The sequence below is a fragment of the Triturus cristatus genome, chromosome 7 (assembly GCF_964204655.1).
Source record: "Triturus cristatus chromosome 7, aTriCri1.1, whole genome shotgun sequence".
Classification (NCBI taxonomy): Eukaryota; Metazoa; Chordata; class Amphibia; order Caudata; family Salamandridae; genus Triturus; species Triturus cristatus.
In genome coordinates, this window is record NC_140590.1 from 1175853675 (window position 1) to 1175872000 (window position 18326).

Here is an 18326-nt window from a genome sequence, read left to right on the forward strand (position 1 = left end):
CCCAAGCTTTGCCTCCATGTTCCCACACCCACTATCCAAGGGCAATGCTCTGTGAATTAATTGGTCAGTGATATTTGCCAACTCTTTTCCACCTTCTTCTCCTTCTGTTTTTGGTTCAGAGGCTCAAGCAAACGTTTCTCACCCTCACTCTAGTAGCTTCCACTTGGGCTTGCCAACCATGGTTCACCACACTGCTCGAGCTCTCTCTAGTCCCTCATGGGAAGCTTCCCCTCAATCCAGACCTTCTCACTCAGAACCATGAAGAAACCAGGCACCCAAATCCTAAAGAGCTCAACCTTGCAATTTGGCTCCTGAAGTCATAGAATTTGGTTACCTTAATCTCCCACCTGAAAGTATGACCATTCTTAAAGAAGCTCATAGGCCTACAACTAGAGCATGTTATGCAGCGAAGTTGAAGAGGTCTGTCTTCTACTGTCGCAGTGAACAAATTGATCTATTCGATGCAACTGTGCAAAATATTGCTTGCTACCTTCTTCCCTTCCAGACCTCAGGCCTAGCTTACACTTCCAAACATCTACACTTAGCTGAAGTCGCTGCCTATCTAAAAAACAGGCAACTCATCTTTATTCAAATTACCAGTTATTAAGGGATTTATGGATGGCCTTAAAAGAGTAGTCCACCTAGAGTTCCACCTGCACCTGCATGGAATCTCAATATTGTCCTTACCAGACTTATGGGTCCACTATCTGAACCATTTCATAACTATCCACTCTAACTCTTATCTTGGACGGTTGCCTTTTGGTTGCCATTACCTAACTTAGACGTGTCAGTGAGCTCCAGACACTAACATTGGAATAACCTTTCTTCCAGCTATACAGAGATAGGGTGGTTCTTAGAATCAACCTCAAATTCCTTCCAAAAGTGGTATCATCTTTCCACCTTAATCAGTCAGTTGAATTACCTGTTTTATTTCTGCAACCTGATTCATTCAGTTGCAGAAAGAACTCTTCATACTTTAGATGTCAAAAGAGCTCTAATGTATTATATTGACAGACCTAAAGACTTCCGTAAAACCAAACAAGTCTTTGTTGCTTTTTCACCCCCTCAAAACGGAAAGCTTATATCTAAATCAGGCATTTCTAGATGGATTATTAAATTCATTCAGACATGCTATGCCAAAGCTAAAATAACTTTGCCTACACCCCCTAGAGCACACTCTACTCATAAAATAGGGGCTTCCATGGATTTCCTAGGCAATATCCTAACAGCTGACATTTGTAAAGCAGCTAGATGGTCAACACCACACACTTTCACTAAACATTATTGTGTGGATGTTTTAGCACGCTAAAAAGCTAATGTAAGTCAGGCAGGGCTACTTGTACTCTCTTTCAAACAGTGGCAACATCCACAGGTTAGCCACCGCTTTTGGAGAGGGACTGCTTTACAGTCTATGCAGAGCATGTGTATCTGCAGCCACATATGCCTCGGACGCCTAATCTACTTACCCTGTGAGCATCTGTTTGTGGCATGTAGTGCTGTAGACTCACATGCGCCCACCCTTCTCCCGTACACCTGTGGTCGTTGTAGTTTACTTACACTAATTTACTCGCATGGACATCTCTTTACTGATAGTTACTCTCAATCCATTCTCACTCACCTGCGGGAGAACAATTTAACAATGGTGGCGATGTCCATGTGCATTAGCACCAAGAGGAGGAGTCACTTTGTCTTATAACTGACTTCTTTGAAGAACAACAACTTGCACACATTCAAAGCCAACACTAGATGACGGAAGTATGCAGAGCATGTGAATCTGCTGCACCATATGCCACAAACAGATGCTTACAGGATAAGTAACATATATATAATCCCATCTTCACAAAACCTTTGAAACAAAAAGTCTCATTGACCTAACCTCCTTCCTGGAAAGTTTCAGGGTGATCCGTCAAGCGTGGGCCAAGAAAAAGAGGGATCCCAAAATGCATTTTCCCCATTCAATTTAGACCAGTGACAGCCCAAATGGCTGAACAGATTTACACCAAATTTACCTGAAAGAAAGATCTTGGTCCAGAAAGTGTCCTTTGTATGATCTGGTGTAAATCCATCCAGTCGTTTTTGAGATAACATTCCTTTAATCTGTTTTTTTCAGTGAATTTCTAAGTTTTTTTATTATAAAGTAAGCTAATATTACAATTCCTAAAAGTAACGTCACTTTAGCCTTTGTTTTTTTCTGTAAATTTCTACGTTTTTTAAACATAAAATAAGATGTTCATTGCCGTATGCGGTGCAAGGTTGGGCACACAAACCCATCTTTTTAGGGGGAGGGGAGGTTCCATGGATTTGTGGATCCACTGGGAAGCAACAGGGATGTTGCGCTGGGCACTGCGATGAATCCCCAGGTCCATGAAACTCCCCCAAAAAACATTTTATTAATTATTTTAGCACAGGCGGAGCCCCACCCAATAAGGATCAGACCTTCTGCCCCGTTGATAAAGTCAGTAGGGCCTGCCTTACTAAAATGACGCCCTTTATAGTGTTACATCACATAGTCAGCGCTGAGAACCCGAAGGGGTTGAGTGCAAGGCCTGGAACCAGGCCCAGGGGATCAGATTATCCCCTACCCTGCCCCTTATATCTTATCTTGGTCTCTTGTTTAGGACTCAGGGGCCAAGTCCCCGAGTCCTAAGATGCCTGCTACAACTTTTCCTTCAGGTTGCTGCCAGCCAAGCAGTGTGTGGTAGAGCATGCAGATCCGCAGGTCTGTCGTTGATCTTCCGCGGCATGAAAGATCCAAAGTTTTTGAGCCTTATTATCACACACATATATATATTATATATAAAACAGAAGTTAAAGTGATGTTATTGTTCATTTGAAAATCTCACATAGCGTAACATTTTAAACTTTAAAAAAACATTGAAATTTACCAGTTTTATATATATATATATATTTTTTTTTTTTGCGAAAACTGTTTGAACGTTTGTGACATTAGGAGACCCACAGTGCCTATCCAATTGAAGGACTCACAACAGTTTCCACTTTATGTACATTAATTTTTAATCTGAATAGAGGGCTTTTCGAAATAGTCAAAGTGTGATATATTTTAAACTTGCACTTTTTTAAGTGAGAGAAAATCGTTGTGCAGTTTATTAATGTCTGCATATATTTGAATCGGGGAACAACCTTTACAACGCAACTTTTACAACGCACTACCATTACAACGCATTTTTTACAACGCATAATCCATTACAATGCATGACATTACAACACATGACACTACAACGCATTTTTAAAAACTACCTTTACAACGCATTCCATTACAACGCATACTACCATTACAACGCATACCATTACAACGCATAATATTACACTATACTATCCAACACTTACCCTACTGATGCACCCCCTGGAGTTAGAATAGTAATTTTTACCCCTATACTATCCAACACTTACCCTACTGATGCACCCCCTGGAGTTAGAATAGTAATTTTTACCCCTATACTATCCAACACTTACCCTACTGATGCACCCCCTGGAGTTAGAATAGTAATTTTTACCCCTATACTATCCAACACTTACCCTACTGATGCACCCCCTGGAGTTAGAATAGTAATTTTTACCCCTATACTATCCAACACTTACCCTACTGATGCACCCCCTGGAGTTAGAATAGTAATTTTTACCCCTATACTATCCAACACTTACCCTACTGATGCACCCCCTGGAGTTAGAATAGTAATTTTTACCCCTATACTATCCAACACTTACCCTACTGATGCACCCCCTGGAGTTAGAATAGTAATTTTTACCCCTATACTATCCAACACTTACCCTACTGATGCACCCCCTGGAGTTAGAATAGTAATTTTTACCCCTATACTATCCAACACTTACCCTACTGATGCACCCCCTGGAGTTAGAATAGTAATTTTTACCCCTATACTATCTAATACTTACCTTAAATGTAATTTAATATTATGCGTTGTAATGGTATGCGTTGTAAAGGTAGTATGCGTTGTAATGGTAATGCGTTGTAAAGGTATTTTTTAAAAATGCGTTGTAGTGTCATGCGTTGTAATGTCATGCGTTGTAATGGATTATGCGTTGTAAAAAATGCGTTGTAAGTGCATGCGTTGTAAAAGTGTGCGTTGTAACGTCATACATCCATTTGAATCTCCATCCAATAGGACTGTTAAAAGTAATATATTTTTCCATGAGAATATTTTTAGCACCACCCCCAGTGAGTCATTAATGTCTTATGTTAATATTGTGATGTGATATTTATTAGAGTATTTTGTTTATGTCCATACTTTCATTAAGTATATATACCTGTAACAAGATGGTGCCTCTTCAGATGATGAAGGCTGCTGCGCAGCCAAAACGCGCCCTGTTTGTCCGGAGTGGAAATTAAATCGGTTTGATTTACTTCTGCCCTGAGTGCCGTCTCTTTCACAAAAGTGGGAAGATGTTCTTTGAAAAAAAAAATATATATATATATATAGTACAAGTCCTGCGCAGAGATAATAAAACAGGCGCTGACTCCATGGGTTGATTAATCAAAGAAAAATGTTTATTCTGTTACGATGGCCTAGACGCATTTCGGCGGTCTTTGCCGCCTTGCTCACTACATCAGGCATCTCAGCGTTTGACAAGTTATATCTACTTCACAAGGGCACTGGTTGGGCTGGTTGTCACAGCAACTGGCTACTGATCATAGACATAGAAAACCTGTCAGGTATGTCAACCATGCTGTTGTATAATGATAAAATGAAAAGAAACACATCTATATACACAAACATTGTCGTGTTGCTGTCGCTAATCCCGCTTAGTTACAACAATTAGTATGCATATATCAATGAAGATTTATATATAATCATTGCTGTGAAAACATAATATGAAGAAAGAAGAATTTTGTAGTGTATCAAATAAGGAAGTATCATAAAAAGATGACGAACAGATGCCGGCATTCATTCTTGCATGCAAATTTATATATATATATTTTTTTCATGTACAACACTTTGCCACACCGTCTGAGGGACAATGCTTCATTAATTGTGGGTGTGTGTGCTATTTTTGGCATGCTCTTCTATTCACCACTCTGCTAGCAAGATTTTGCTGGCATATAGATACAACTCCTGGTGCAGTGGCTGCGATGTAATCGTTCCCAATGAAATTAACAGTGGTTCGTACTTAGGGACTGATTTACATTTGGAGGGCAGGTTACTCCATCACAGCGGTGACGGATATCCTGTCCACTGAAATATAAATCCCATAGGACAGAATCGGAATTATATTTTGGCGCACAAGATATCCGTCACGATTGTGATGGAGTAATCCTCCGCCAACATCTAAATCAGGCCCATAGTCATGCATTTTCATTTGAACATGTGCGTCCGGTATTTGGCTCTGCCCTTTTGATGGATATTCCAATGGCTCAGCCAGTCACCAGACCCACAAGCACCTCACTGATGTGGCCCAACAATCCTGAAACCAGTCTAGATATGTTTCTGTTCTAGTTCATAAGGAGTATGCTTAGTGTTTGGGCTGGATTGGACTTTTTAGAGTGGGTCGGAGAGTGATTTAAATGTATTTGGCCTCTACCTGTAATGGAAAAGTGTGACAAAATGATGGAATGGAGTGCTTCCCAGTCCCCTGCCAGTGGTTATGAATGTTTAAAGCATTCAATCTGTAATTTTCTTTTTTTAAATTGGCCCAGCCAAAAGATTGGGGAGGGGGGCTAACCTTAAAACTGATCGATCCAAGGTAGAAGGGACCCATGGAATTGAGAAGAGTAAGGGGTAAGAGGTGTTGTACTGACTTAAAAACAGAGATGACAAACCATTTGACCGAACTCAACCATGGGGGAGTAGGCTTTTGCGTTTGTGTTGAATAGGCCTTCTGAACTAGACCGTAGAAGGGAGTAGGGCCACACAAAAATAATGTAACCAATTAGAAAAGAGCTTTTGAGCTGAACGAATGAAGGGACACTGATGGGGTGAAACTGATTTAACTGACGAGGAAGAATCCCTTAGAACTGACCCAGCCTCATGGTAAGAGGCTGTTGGAACTCTCTCGGCTGAGGGGAAAGTGTCCGTAGAACTGAAACTGTCGAAGGTGGAAGGACCTTTGGAGCTAATCCTACAAAGGCAGCTTTGAAATTCACCCAACCAAGGGGAAACGGCACTCTATACAGACCGCACTCGCTGTCCCCTGAATGCAGGATCACCTATTTTATCACTGCATGGCGGAACAGATTAAACCTCTACAACATAGCATCTCTAACGGTGTCTTTGTCTCCCTCTCCATATCTCTATCCCATATCTCCCTTCCTTCCCTTCTCCTTTTCCCCTTTCTACCTCTGTCCCCTTTCCTGATTCTTCCCATTGTTTTCTTTTCCCTAAATTCCTGTGCTCACACTCCTCTTTTCCCTCTCTGTGCCTCCTATTTCTCCCTTCACTCTCTGAGACAGGTTGGGGATGCTTTCAAGTCACCCCAGGCCCTGGAAGAGCTACACACCATCGCCTCCAGCAAAGAGAATGCCTTCCCTGTGAACAACTTTAGTGCGCTGGCCTCCATTGAGTCTGTCTTGGCCAGCAGGATCTTCATCATTGAAGGTAAGGGATGTTTTGTACTAGTGCCTGATGGGCAAGATCCCAGATAATTTAGTGGAGTAAGGGACCAGATTCCAGCTTTCGGGGACTCACCCGCTCAGCCACCTCAGCAAGGTAAGCTGGGCTCACCATGCATCCTTCGAATTGTCCAGCTCTCAGAGCTTCAGGCACATACCTATCTAGAGATGGATATCAGTGTTACCATGAGCAGAAGAATTAGAGTAACTATGAACCCCGAAGAAATCTGGTTTAGGACCACGTCAGTTTGGATCAGAAATGGTAGCACAATTTTGTTAAAACACACAATTTAAACAAAATCAGGGGACACATAATACTTTCATTACCCAAGGTCCCCAAAGCTTAAATGGATACCCCGGAGCAGAGTGTGTTAACATGCTGGGTGGTAGCAGTGGATGTTAGAAAAATGAAGGGACTCAGAAAGACAAATTTTTGCCGCTTGTTAGATCTTTCAGATGGTGCCAGACCTCCAAATTCAGCCAACCAAGACTCGTGAACAAGAGCAGCGGAAGTGAGGAAAAGAGCACATACCACAACTCTCCGCCATAATTCTAGGGGGAGGGCCGAGCTTGCCGCCTTGTAGCTGACCTTTGGGAATTCAGTAGCCTAACTCTAGCAATATGTTGCTATGGCACTGTGAACTCCCCTCTTTAATGGATCTGAGCTAGATTTGGGTTGAGAGGAATATGGAGAATATTTTGTATTCTTCTGATATTATACCATACTTCCCCAAACCCAGAGTCCCACTTGTCCCTCCGGTGGGAGTGTTTTTTATTTGGATTTTTAACGCACACGGCTATTCACGAGTGTCCCGGCGCGATGTCTAAAGGGGAGCGAGGAGACTAGCAAACAAAAAAGGAAGTTTTCTGATTTTTCTTGAATACTGCCGGGTCTTTGATATTGCGTAATGCCATGGGAAGTGCGTTCCAAGCAGCCGCGGCCCTCCGTGCCAGTGAGCTGCCACCAAGCCTCTGGTACTTAAAACGGGGAACCAGTGCGAAGCGATGGGATGCAGATCGCAACTGTCTCGATGGCACATAGAAGGCGAACCGCTTTTTAAGATAAGATGGTCCAAAGCCATGCAGAGCGCGATGGGCTAGGACCAGCGATTTAAACTTCACCCGTTCAACTGAGGGAAGCCAGTGAAGAGAACGCAGGTGATGACGCATGCTATGTCTGGCGGAGATGCCCAGAAGAAGTCTAGCTGCCGTATTCTGGACGACCTGGAGCTTTTTTATCAGGTAGCCAGGGATGCAAATGTAGAGCGCATTGGCATAATCTAGCCGGGACAGGATGAGAGCACAGGTGACCCTTTCTCTTGCTGCTTGGGACAGGAGAGGAAAGAACTTTCTTAAAGTCTTGAGGAGACCAAAACAAATGCCGGCCAATTTCTTGATGTGGAATGAGAAGGAGAGGCTCTCGTCAAACCATACCCCCAATGTCTCGGCCTGCTTCCCTACAGAGGTGGGCAGGGGGAACTCAGGTGGCCAGAGAGCTTCCCGGAAATTGGGAGGGAATTTTGATCCTTGGTTGCTTTAATTCATGTGACGCTAGATGTGCTTCTGTGAGAAGATTAGCCTCCTTTGTCCATATGCTAGCTCTTTGTTTATGAACATCTGGAGAAGATGGCCACCATCCTTCTATCTGGGCCCCCTGCATTTTCCACAGAACAAGATCAATTGATGTTACTCCTCAGTGTAGTAAGCATTCTTGTAAGAGATTTTGGCACAGAAAAAGAGGGTTATAATATAGACTTCTGATATAGCCAGAAGATAATCTCACCTACCAGGTGCTGGCACTATGAGTTAGAGGAATCCAACTGCAGGGTATTGTTGACTCCCAAATCCCTCTTTTAGGTCTCTCTCCAGCTTGTTCTTGAGGGTCACCCTATAATACTCCTCCTTGAGGTCCTTATGACAACAGACAGACAAGCCTCTCCTTCCAAAAGAAATGGGGTCAAGGCAGGGTGAAGCCAAAGACAGACAATGAAATTACGAACACACAGGATAGCGGGGATGGGGTGGTAGTTACATTACAAAGAAAAAAGGCAATAAGCAAAAAAGAGGAATAAAGTGAAAAAGCCCAAATAAAATGTTTAAAAAAGGTGAAAGTGATTGATGAGAAGAATAGAGCATTAGAATGGAGAACTACAGAGAAATAAAAAAAAACAACAGAGGTAAAAGCGCAGTCAGAACAAATCTAGAAGAAAGAAAATCTGATAGAGAAACTAGGAAATGCTGCGAAAGAAGGAAAAAGGCTAAGACACACAAATATGAAAGCTATAAAGGACATTGTTCGAGCAGAGAGGTAGCTGAAAACAGAAACTTAGACAAGGAAATCCAAAGGATAGAGAGAATGTCTAGGAGAGAGATAGAGAGGAAAGACATCAAAAACAAAAAAAAAGCAGACTAAACAAAAGCATAAGAATTGAAACTTTGAGGGAACGAGAGATCAACTGTATATGAAAGGAAGCGAGATCTAAGAGGAAAGGGTAGAACATGTGAGGAAGACAAAGCAAAGACGATGAAGAAACTGCATAATTGAAAGTAAAACATAAAGGCATAAAAGTGAACAGGGAAATTAGAGAAATCAGAAAAGGAAGGCGGAATTGAGGTAGAAAAAAGATAAAAAAGATAAAAAAGAAAGTAGTATAGACATTAGAGTTTCACAGATACTTTGGGGGAGGAGTTTTACCTATTCATTTACCTTATTTTCTTGTTACTCCTGTAGAAGAGGGGAACATAGAAATAGAACACAATCCTTTCCTTACCTTATACTACACTGCCACACTCTCTTCTGTCGGTGATTTACATCGCTGTTCTTTTCCCGCCTTTAGGAACCCAGCAAGACTCCAATAGCAGCTCCTTCCAGCTAGAATTCTCCCAAGGAGGCTTCAGTGCGCTCATGACAAAGGTGAGTCGAAGTTAAGCTATGTAAGATATCGGGGAGTTCAAGAACTGTGTCACTTTTACCCCTGAACTTATGAAATTCTGTCACTTCATAAATATTAACCAGAATACAAATAATCATTTATTCAAAGAGGGACTGGGCAATATTTTGTCCTGATTTTCAGGATACACAGTGACTATGTAAATGGATTCTCTCTAGGTTAATTTGATGCATGCTTGTCTGTGTTTATCCTGAAAATGCAGTCATATTCGGGGTTTCTTCATCCAGTTTGAACAACCCTGGTCTAAAGCTATCCCTCGCTCTGTGAATATTCATTCATAAGATAATAATAAAATATATCATTATAACAACATACTGTTACACCATGAATATTTGATTGAGTAGAATTTATCACCTCAACAACATAGATTGCACACATTTCAGTTACCTCAATAATATTCCTCCAAGGACATCAGGGCAACTCATTAATATTAATTTCTGGACCCCCATGATATCATTCATATTCATCTAAGGACACTTTGTAATTTCATGAATATTCATTGAAGCTATTCTAATGCAACATAAGTACCAATATTAAAAGAAGTCTCCAATATGGCATTTGCCACACACCGTCCTGATGGCATGAAAATGGGTAATGTTCTTTCAATAGCTCAGTAATGCTCTCTCTCTCCCTCACGGCCAGGATATCCTTACCGTAGGCACCGTTGGAGCATATGATTGGTCAGGAGGGCTGGAGGAAATACGCGGGAACATATCCACTTTCATCAACGTCACCGTGCAGGACAGTGATATGAAAGATTCCTACCTAGGTAAGAACCATTGCAAATGTGGAGCAGTGCAACCCACCACTACTGTGGACTGTGGTATAGGAAGCATTCCTACACCTTTGGTATCAATTAGTTTGAATGTCTCTGAATGTGTTAAATCAGTGTATATCAAAAGTATAATTCGCAATCATACTTTTAAGTAAAACATACTTTTTTGCTACCATTAACTCTTGCTAACTGCAATGGGAACACAACCTCTTACTGCCTCGGAAAGAGATTAGCCTTTGCATGTATGTTGATTGTTTTTGGGCATGAACGCTACTGTGCACATGGCCAATGCCAATTAGCCTTGCTTTGCCAATGCTTGTTGTTTGCCAGTATTGGCTTTGCCAAAGTTGCACAAATATTGACAAAGCCAGTAGAGGTGGGTGGCTATCTTCGATTGTTATTTTCTATACTTTCAAGATGGCCTAGTCGTAATGGAACACACGTTTCTAGATTGCTGAACATTATTGTCTTATCTTCAAGAGGACTGCCACATTACATTTAGACACAATGTCATAAAGTGGTGAACATCTTGGAAATATAAACAATAGCCTTCTAAGATGTCTGGCTATAGCAAATGGCTTTGGCAATGCTTGTAAAATTCCACTCGAGTATTGACAAAGCTAATAGTCATGGACAGACCTCTTGGAAAGTTATTTTTCACACCTCCAAAATGGCTGCTCCATTGCATCTTCACTCAGCAAGACAGCCTATAGAAGGTGTTCCTTCCTGCACATAAAAAATCTGAAATGGCATTTTGAAACTTTTATGTGTGCTGCTTAATGCAGCACACATAGAAGTTGCCAAACGTAATTTTTTTAATTGATTGTTTATGTGCAGCAATAGTCACCCGCCTGCACATAAACAATCAATGGCCTTTTGCTGTTACTATGTGTGCTGCGCAACCCAGCACACATAGAAACATCAAAAATGAGGAAAAATGAAACATTTTTGCTTGTTGTGTTTAAGACCAGGTTTACCCTGGTCGTAATTTTGGTGCTGCTCCATATTTACGCTGCCCTTGTAAATATAGGGCACCATCAAAATCAATGGGAGTTGCGGGGGAACGCCCAACACAACACCCATTGCCCACCCCTTTCATGCTAAGTATAGCATGAAAGGGGCCTTATTTACAAGGCAGCGTTAACCCACGTTAAATGGCTTAATGATGCCTTGTAAATAAGGCTAAGCCCATATTGCCACTGGAACGTCATTAAAAGTGGCGTTCCTGTGGCGATAGGGGCTTGTAAATATGCCCCATAGAAACACCAAAAACGAGGAGAAATGAAACATTTCTCCTCGTTGCGCCTGATGAAGACCAGGTTTTCCCTGGTCTTAATTTTGGCTCTGCCCCATATTTACACTGCCCTTGAAAATATAGGGCAGCGTCAAAATCAATGGGTGTTGCGGTGGAACGCTCACCACAACACCGATTGCCCACCCCTTTCAAGCTAAGTATAGCGTGAAAGGGGGCCTGGTTTACAAGATTGTGTTAAGCCATGTTAAGTGGCTTAACACAGCCTTTTAAATAAGGCGAAGCCCATATCGCCACAGGAATGTCACTAAAAGTGGCATTCTTGTGGCGACAGGGGCTTGTGAATATATGCCCCTTTGTATCTCCTCCACCAGCTGTATTGCACAGCCTCGGTGCAGAACATACACAGGCTCCCAGTCCCTGTCTAAGTGTCGAACCAAGGTGCTGAGACCAATCACAACGCTGCTGTCATGTTGGTGACAGCAGGGTCATGATTGGCTAGGGAAGCCAGTGTGCTTCCTGTGTCGATGACCGAACAGGACTGAGAGGCGGTGGCCGGCCTACAGGTAAGTAGATTATTTTTTATTCCCTCTTCCCCCCGCCCCGCCACCCACGTTAAACAGCAGCTGCCACTGCTGTGAGTATAGCAGACCCTTGGACAAAGCTCACCAAAGTCCCTTGAGGTGAGGCGGAGCCACACACAAGAGCGGTTGGGCCATGAAACCCTAAAAGTCGAGTCAGCCCTCAGGAGTACCGCAAGTCTCTGCCATATTTCAAAACCACGATATGCCCACAGAGCCGACACACCCGCAACCGTGGGCTCTCAACCTACCCAACCCTCTGCCAAAACAAAGCTTTTCGCCTCCTAGGCACCGAAGCCCATGTCAGTGTTGAAAACACCAACAGGCCCCCAGACACCACAAGCACTAAAATCTCACTCGGAGCTGACACCACCTTCAGCACTGAAACTGTGGGAGCTGAGACCTATCTCAGCGCCGATTCAGCCGACTCCAAAGGTGCCACTTCCGAGAGCCAAACCTACAGCATCAAAACCACCGGCTTTGAAAGCCCGACAACTCGCAGCAGTCAATCCTTGAGTGGCTCCAAGCAGAGCTCGATGCCAGACAAAAGAGACTCTAAATTCATCCACAGATGGAAAAGATTATTACGAAATCGCCGCCCAATGTATTTAACAACTTACCACCTAAGCAGAAGTCAGCCTTCGAGTAGGACTTAGCTTTGGCACCAGAACCAGCTCTTAAGCAAAAAAAGAGATGCAAGTGTACAGGCGCAAGCCCTGTTCAATTTGCCCTTCCACTCCCTCTCCACTACCTCCGCCTCCACTTCCTCCTCCTCCACCTCCTCCTCTCCCTCTCATGACCCATCCAGACACTATGACAAAGGCATATATACCTCAGGGTTCAAAACATTTCTCAGCGGACTCACACAGCCCCTACCACAAGGATGAGCTATATGACATAGCTGCAGAACTATGTGAAGACGATACAACCTCATACCACAAGCAAATACAGCGAGCGGACGAAAACCATAAAGTTATCAAGTGGACATCCATGTAGTTTTGGGAGGATGAATTCTTAGTCGAGACCCTCTCTAAGATGGAAAGTACTATCTAGTTCCTACCTGTTAGAACTGGGGGTCTCTAGTGGGCAGAGGTAGGTACCTTTGACCAAGTAGGGACCCTTGTTTCTAGTCAGGGTAAGGGGACTACTCTCCTAAATAACCCCTGCTCACCCCCTTGGTAGCTTGGCACGAGCAGGCAGGCTTATCTCAGAGTCAGTGTGTAAATCATTTGTAAACACATACATTAATACAGTAAAAACACTACAGATGGACACCATACAGGTTTTATAAAAATAAGTATTCTTTATATAGACAACATAAGAGCAAAACGACAAAAGTCCACAATACTGTAATTAAAAATAGGCTTTTAGATGGTAGAAATAGCTTAGTTCAAGTTGATGGTAAATGCGACACATTTCTCACAAAAGTACCTGGAATGCGTAACGCAAAACAAACAAAAGTTTCGCAGGGAGAACGATGCGTCTGTTCCTTGCTCCGGGGGAGGCGATGAGTCTGTTACTCAGTGCTTGCGCAAAGTAGGCGATGCGTCTGTTCCTTACCGGAGAGGAGGTGATGCGACGATCTCGGGTACAATCCGGTTGCGATGCGACAAGATGGGGCCTTGATGCGATGTGACGATCCGGTGCAATGCGAAAAGATGGCGACCTTGATGCGATGCGACGACGTGAAGATGATGCGTGCACGCCCAACGGCCGTGCGGCGAACTCTGTAACTTTGGAGCCGCGACACTCTTCTCCGGTGAGGCGACAATGACCCTTGCGGTGGTGACACACTTCTCCAGTGATGCGACGACCAACAACTGCGACGGAGACACGCATCTCCGGTGATGCGGCAGCGACCTCTGCGGCGGCAACACGCTTCTCCGATGATCCGACGGCAACAGCTGCGCATGCGACACGTTTCTTCTTGTTGAGTTGTGCTTCCAGCTCCCAGCAACACGCAGGCTTCTGCAGACAGAATACCCAGCAAGAGAATTCAGGGTGGAGCTGGTGGTGAAGTCTTGTATCCCTGAGACTTCAGCAGGAGGCAAGCACAATTCAAGCCCTTGAAGATTCTTCTTCAAGATGATGAAAGTTTCAATAAAAGTCTTTTTTCCTTTCCTTGGGAATAAAGAAACCACTGTAGGCCAACCCCAGCAAATAAAACACTGGCGTAGGGGTAGTCAAAAACTCCTGCAGATTCTCTGGTTCTTCTCCTTGTCAAAAGGTCCGTCTTGATTCTCAGAAGTGATCTAAAGTCTTGGGGTCTGGGCCCCAATATTTATACTAGTAAATCCTTTGTCCTCTGAAGGCAGAGGGTGCCTGTACCTAGCCAGAACCAGTTCTGTCCAGCTTCTTGGCAGGAGGTGGAGACAGCATTGTTGAAAGCAGACATGGCCTAGGCAGCTGAAAGGAAATCTCCCCCTACTCTCTATTCTATGAAGGCTGGGGGCACTGAAAGGAAATCTCCGCCCCCACTCTCAAGTCAGCTAAGATCCTATTTAGCCCAGCCCTGACCCATCAGACTGCTGGAGCCCAAGCCCTCCTGTCAACCACAAACCAGACATGCAATACACAACCTAGCAGAGGAAGGCTGGATGGTTAGGAAAGAAAATAAGTTCCTACTTTCTAAAAGTGGTATTTTCAAACACAGAATGTTAAAACCATCTCCACTAAAATATGTATTTTATCATTCTGAGTTCAGGCATACTAAATTCGTTTTTCTACCATGTTCTCTGGGAAAGTTAGTATTATAAGATGTTATAATCAAACTACCCATTCTGACCTATCGGGACAGGTAGCCTGGCAATAGTGAAAAACAAAATTGGCTGTAATTCACTATCAGGAATTGCCACACACATCAGGGCATGTCCTACCTTGTTCATACAATGCACCCTGCCATTGGGCCTACCTTAGGGATGTCTGACATGTAGAAAAGGGAAGGTTTAGGGACTGGCAAGTGGGTGCACTTACCAAGTCGACATGGCAGTACTAGATTGCACACAGGCTCTGCAATGGCAGGCCTGAGACACACTTTACAAGCAGCTTCTGTGGGTGGCACAATCAGTGCTGCAAGCCCACCAGCAGCCTTTGATTTACAGGTCCTGGGCACACATGGTGCACTGTACTAGGGTCTGACAAGTAAATCAAATAAGCCAATCATGGAGTCACCAATTCATCACATCAATTTAACATAGGGAGCACTTGCATTGTGGCACTGAATAGCAGTGGTGCAGTGGCCAAAGCATCTAAAACCAGCAAAACATATCAACAACAGAGGAGACAACAGTAAAAAATGGAAGGGAGACTCACGCTAATGGTACCAGGTCTAACACTACCCATGTTGAAGGGCATGCTAAAACCAGCTACAGAGCCCTTTAAGTATCCTGTCAAAGCCTTAGTAGTAATCTCTAGGGTGGAGCATAAGTACAAAGCCTCACTTTCTGACCCACTACACATTAGGGGACATGTAAAACCAGACTTCTTAGTCATCTAGTCATCCACCCTTGACGTAAACGTGCAAACTCTCAGGGGATGGGGGATGGCCCACCACCCAACATGAAATCGTAAGAATTTGGACGCAGTAGCCAAGAGGGTGGTCCCTAGGAAAGCTTACCACTGGCACGCCCCTGATTCTGTCAGCCTATTATTTTCATAGAGAAAACTATGTATAACAATTGTAAAATCTTTGTTAACACATCCCCTCCTAAAGTTCATCCTCTCCATAGTAATTCATACACATTTAAAAAGATGATTTCATATTAATCATAAAAATAATTCCAAGACATACATAATTTCTTTTCATGAAAATTGAAACGAAAATAGAAACAATATCTTCGTTTAAAAAATGTTGGTATAACTTTTGTTTGGTATACAAGCAGGATATGACTGAACATTAACAACAGAGTTTATATGAGATTTATTGTCGCAGAGATAAACATTTTGGTTGGTTGGTTTGTGGTTGGAGAAAAATCCTATCTCCTTTGTTAGTGAAGGGTTGCTCCCTGTTTTCAGGCACTGCTTTCTTAACCTTTATGCTAGGTAGTCCATTAAGAAGAATGGTATTCAGATTTCTGGAAACCATAATAATGGTAGGTTTTGTTGAGGACATGGAGTATGTATGTTTGCAAATGTGGCCCTTTAATTAAAATATGTTACTCTCAATTGTTTTACTTTTTTTTCTAATTTTGTATTTACTTTCCTTCGTTTTTCTAATCACTTTTCATTTTTAACCCTGTACTCTGCGGTTTCATTCACCCTTTCTCCTTTTTCCCTTGTGGGGGTTAGGTACCCTGTTGTGAACCACCAATTTAATTTTTTTCCTTCCCCTGACTTTTATTTTGCTTTCACCTTACTCCAGCCTGTCTCCTTTGTTTTTTTGTTTTTGTTTTCGGCTTTCCTTTTTGGTTTTTCTATTTCTGAAAATGATCTGCACCCCACTTTTTTCCTCCACGCTCCTCTCTCTTTTTTCTCTCATTGATTTTTGTTGTCCTGATCCTTTCCTTCCCTGTTTTTCATATTTTTTGAATTGACATTTTGAATATATTTTGGATTCTTTTTGAGAAGTGTTAAGCTGAGAAGTGACAAGTTAGAAGTGTTGTGTAGGTACCATATACAAAGACACTTCTAATGGGTTAATCTAGTTATGAAGCAGCTGAGAGCTGTTCGTGGTTGGGGAATACAGTTCTTCAGAGGGGTAGTGGGTAAAGCGTTAGGATTCTTCAGATGGTCCAAGTGGAGAGGGTCACTCTTCAAATGATATCCAGTACTGCCAGTGTAGATGGGGTTTACTTGATGCCCATTCAAGAGGTAAGAACTGGAGGAGTGACGGGGATTATTGGATCTTTTTTTTTTTTTTGAAACCGTTTATTACAAGACTCAAAAAAATATACAAATATGGGCCTACAACCTTCCGGCCGGCCGCTAGCAATAAAAGGAGCATACGATATACATTTATAAAACACATGGTGCTGCGGCCGAGCATGCACAGGAGGTAACATCGTTGCGAGCCACACTATCCAGACCCCACTATACGGTTCCATTTTAAACTTAAAGAACAACAAATACAAACAAACCCACAAGGCAATCCTCAATCGGAAATAGCAACACGTGCTCCCCTAGAGGGGGGATCCTAGCCATCCATAGGAATCTCAAGAGGGGGGGAGAGATCAGAACTAGGGCTGGGTACACCTAATGCCCAGGTACCGGGGGGATGAGTTGGCTAAGGGGACGGGGCCGGCGATGGATCAGGCAATAACGGCGGAGCACAGATTCCCCCGCGGTAGGCGTTCCAGGGGCCCCACACTTTCACCCATGTCCCAGGCTTACCTCTCGCCACATACACCACCTTTTCCCGAAACATGCACCAATCCATATGTTCCTTCCAGTCTGAGACAGTCGGAGGCCTCTGGGATCCCCACAATTGGGCAATATCACGCTTGGCAACCATATACCCCAGAGTCACCCACCACGTCTGCGGCACCGAATAGTCGGTAGGCTCCCACACATTCAACAGGCATCTCCTCGCTTCGGGCAACAGCGCCACATGCGTAACCACTCGCAGCACCTCATGCACACCACGCCAGAACCCCTCCACCTCCGGGCACTCCCACAGGATATGCAGAAAAGTCCCCAACGCACCACACCCACGCTTACACAAACCGTCCTCAGCATAGCCCATACGCAGGAGCTTTGGCCCCGTCATGTAGACCCTGTGGAGTATCTTGAGCTGGACGAAACGAAGGCGAGCCGGTATGGCCACCTCTTTCGGGGAGGCCACCGCGGAGGTCCAGTCCTCGTCGTCCAGCTCCAGCCCGTCGGCTACCCAAGCCCCACGAAGGGCAGTCAACAAGTCTGAGCGGTCGTTGATCAGTTTTTTGTAGATCAGTGAGATCGTGCTGTCCGGGATGTGTCCATCCAGCACTCTATCCTCCAGGGGGGAACACTCCGGGATGGAGGCAACGTCCGGAAAGACGGAGCCCAGCGCATGACGGACCTGCAAATACCGAAAGTACTCGCTGCCCTGCAACTGAAATTCCATCTGCAGCATCTCGAACGTTTTAAATCCTCCCCTCGTCCAGAGATCCCCCACTTTGCTAATGCCTATTAAATCCCACTTCTCAAAGCTCTTCGAGGTCCACAAGGAGCCCAACCGCTCAGATGCGTATAGTGGTGACGCCCG

The 18326-nt window shown here is 43.7% G+C and overlaps 1 protein-coding gene across 1 annotated transcript in view; it reads left to right on the top strand.

The window, feature by feature from the left end:
• Positions 1-18326, top strand: part of LOC146811372 (integrin alpha-M-like) — a 278712-nt gene that overhangs the window by 157388 nt on the left and 102998 nt on the right. Inside the window, exons 9-11 of the mRNA XM_085618488.1 lie at positions 6428-6572; positions 9424-9500; positions 10180-10306. Coding sequence (XP_085474614.1) covers positions 6428-6572; positions 9424-9500; positions 10180-10306 — 349 coding nt within the window. The remainder of the gene's footprint in view (positions 1-6427; positions 6573-9423; positions 9501-10179; positions 10307-18326) is intronic.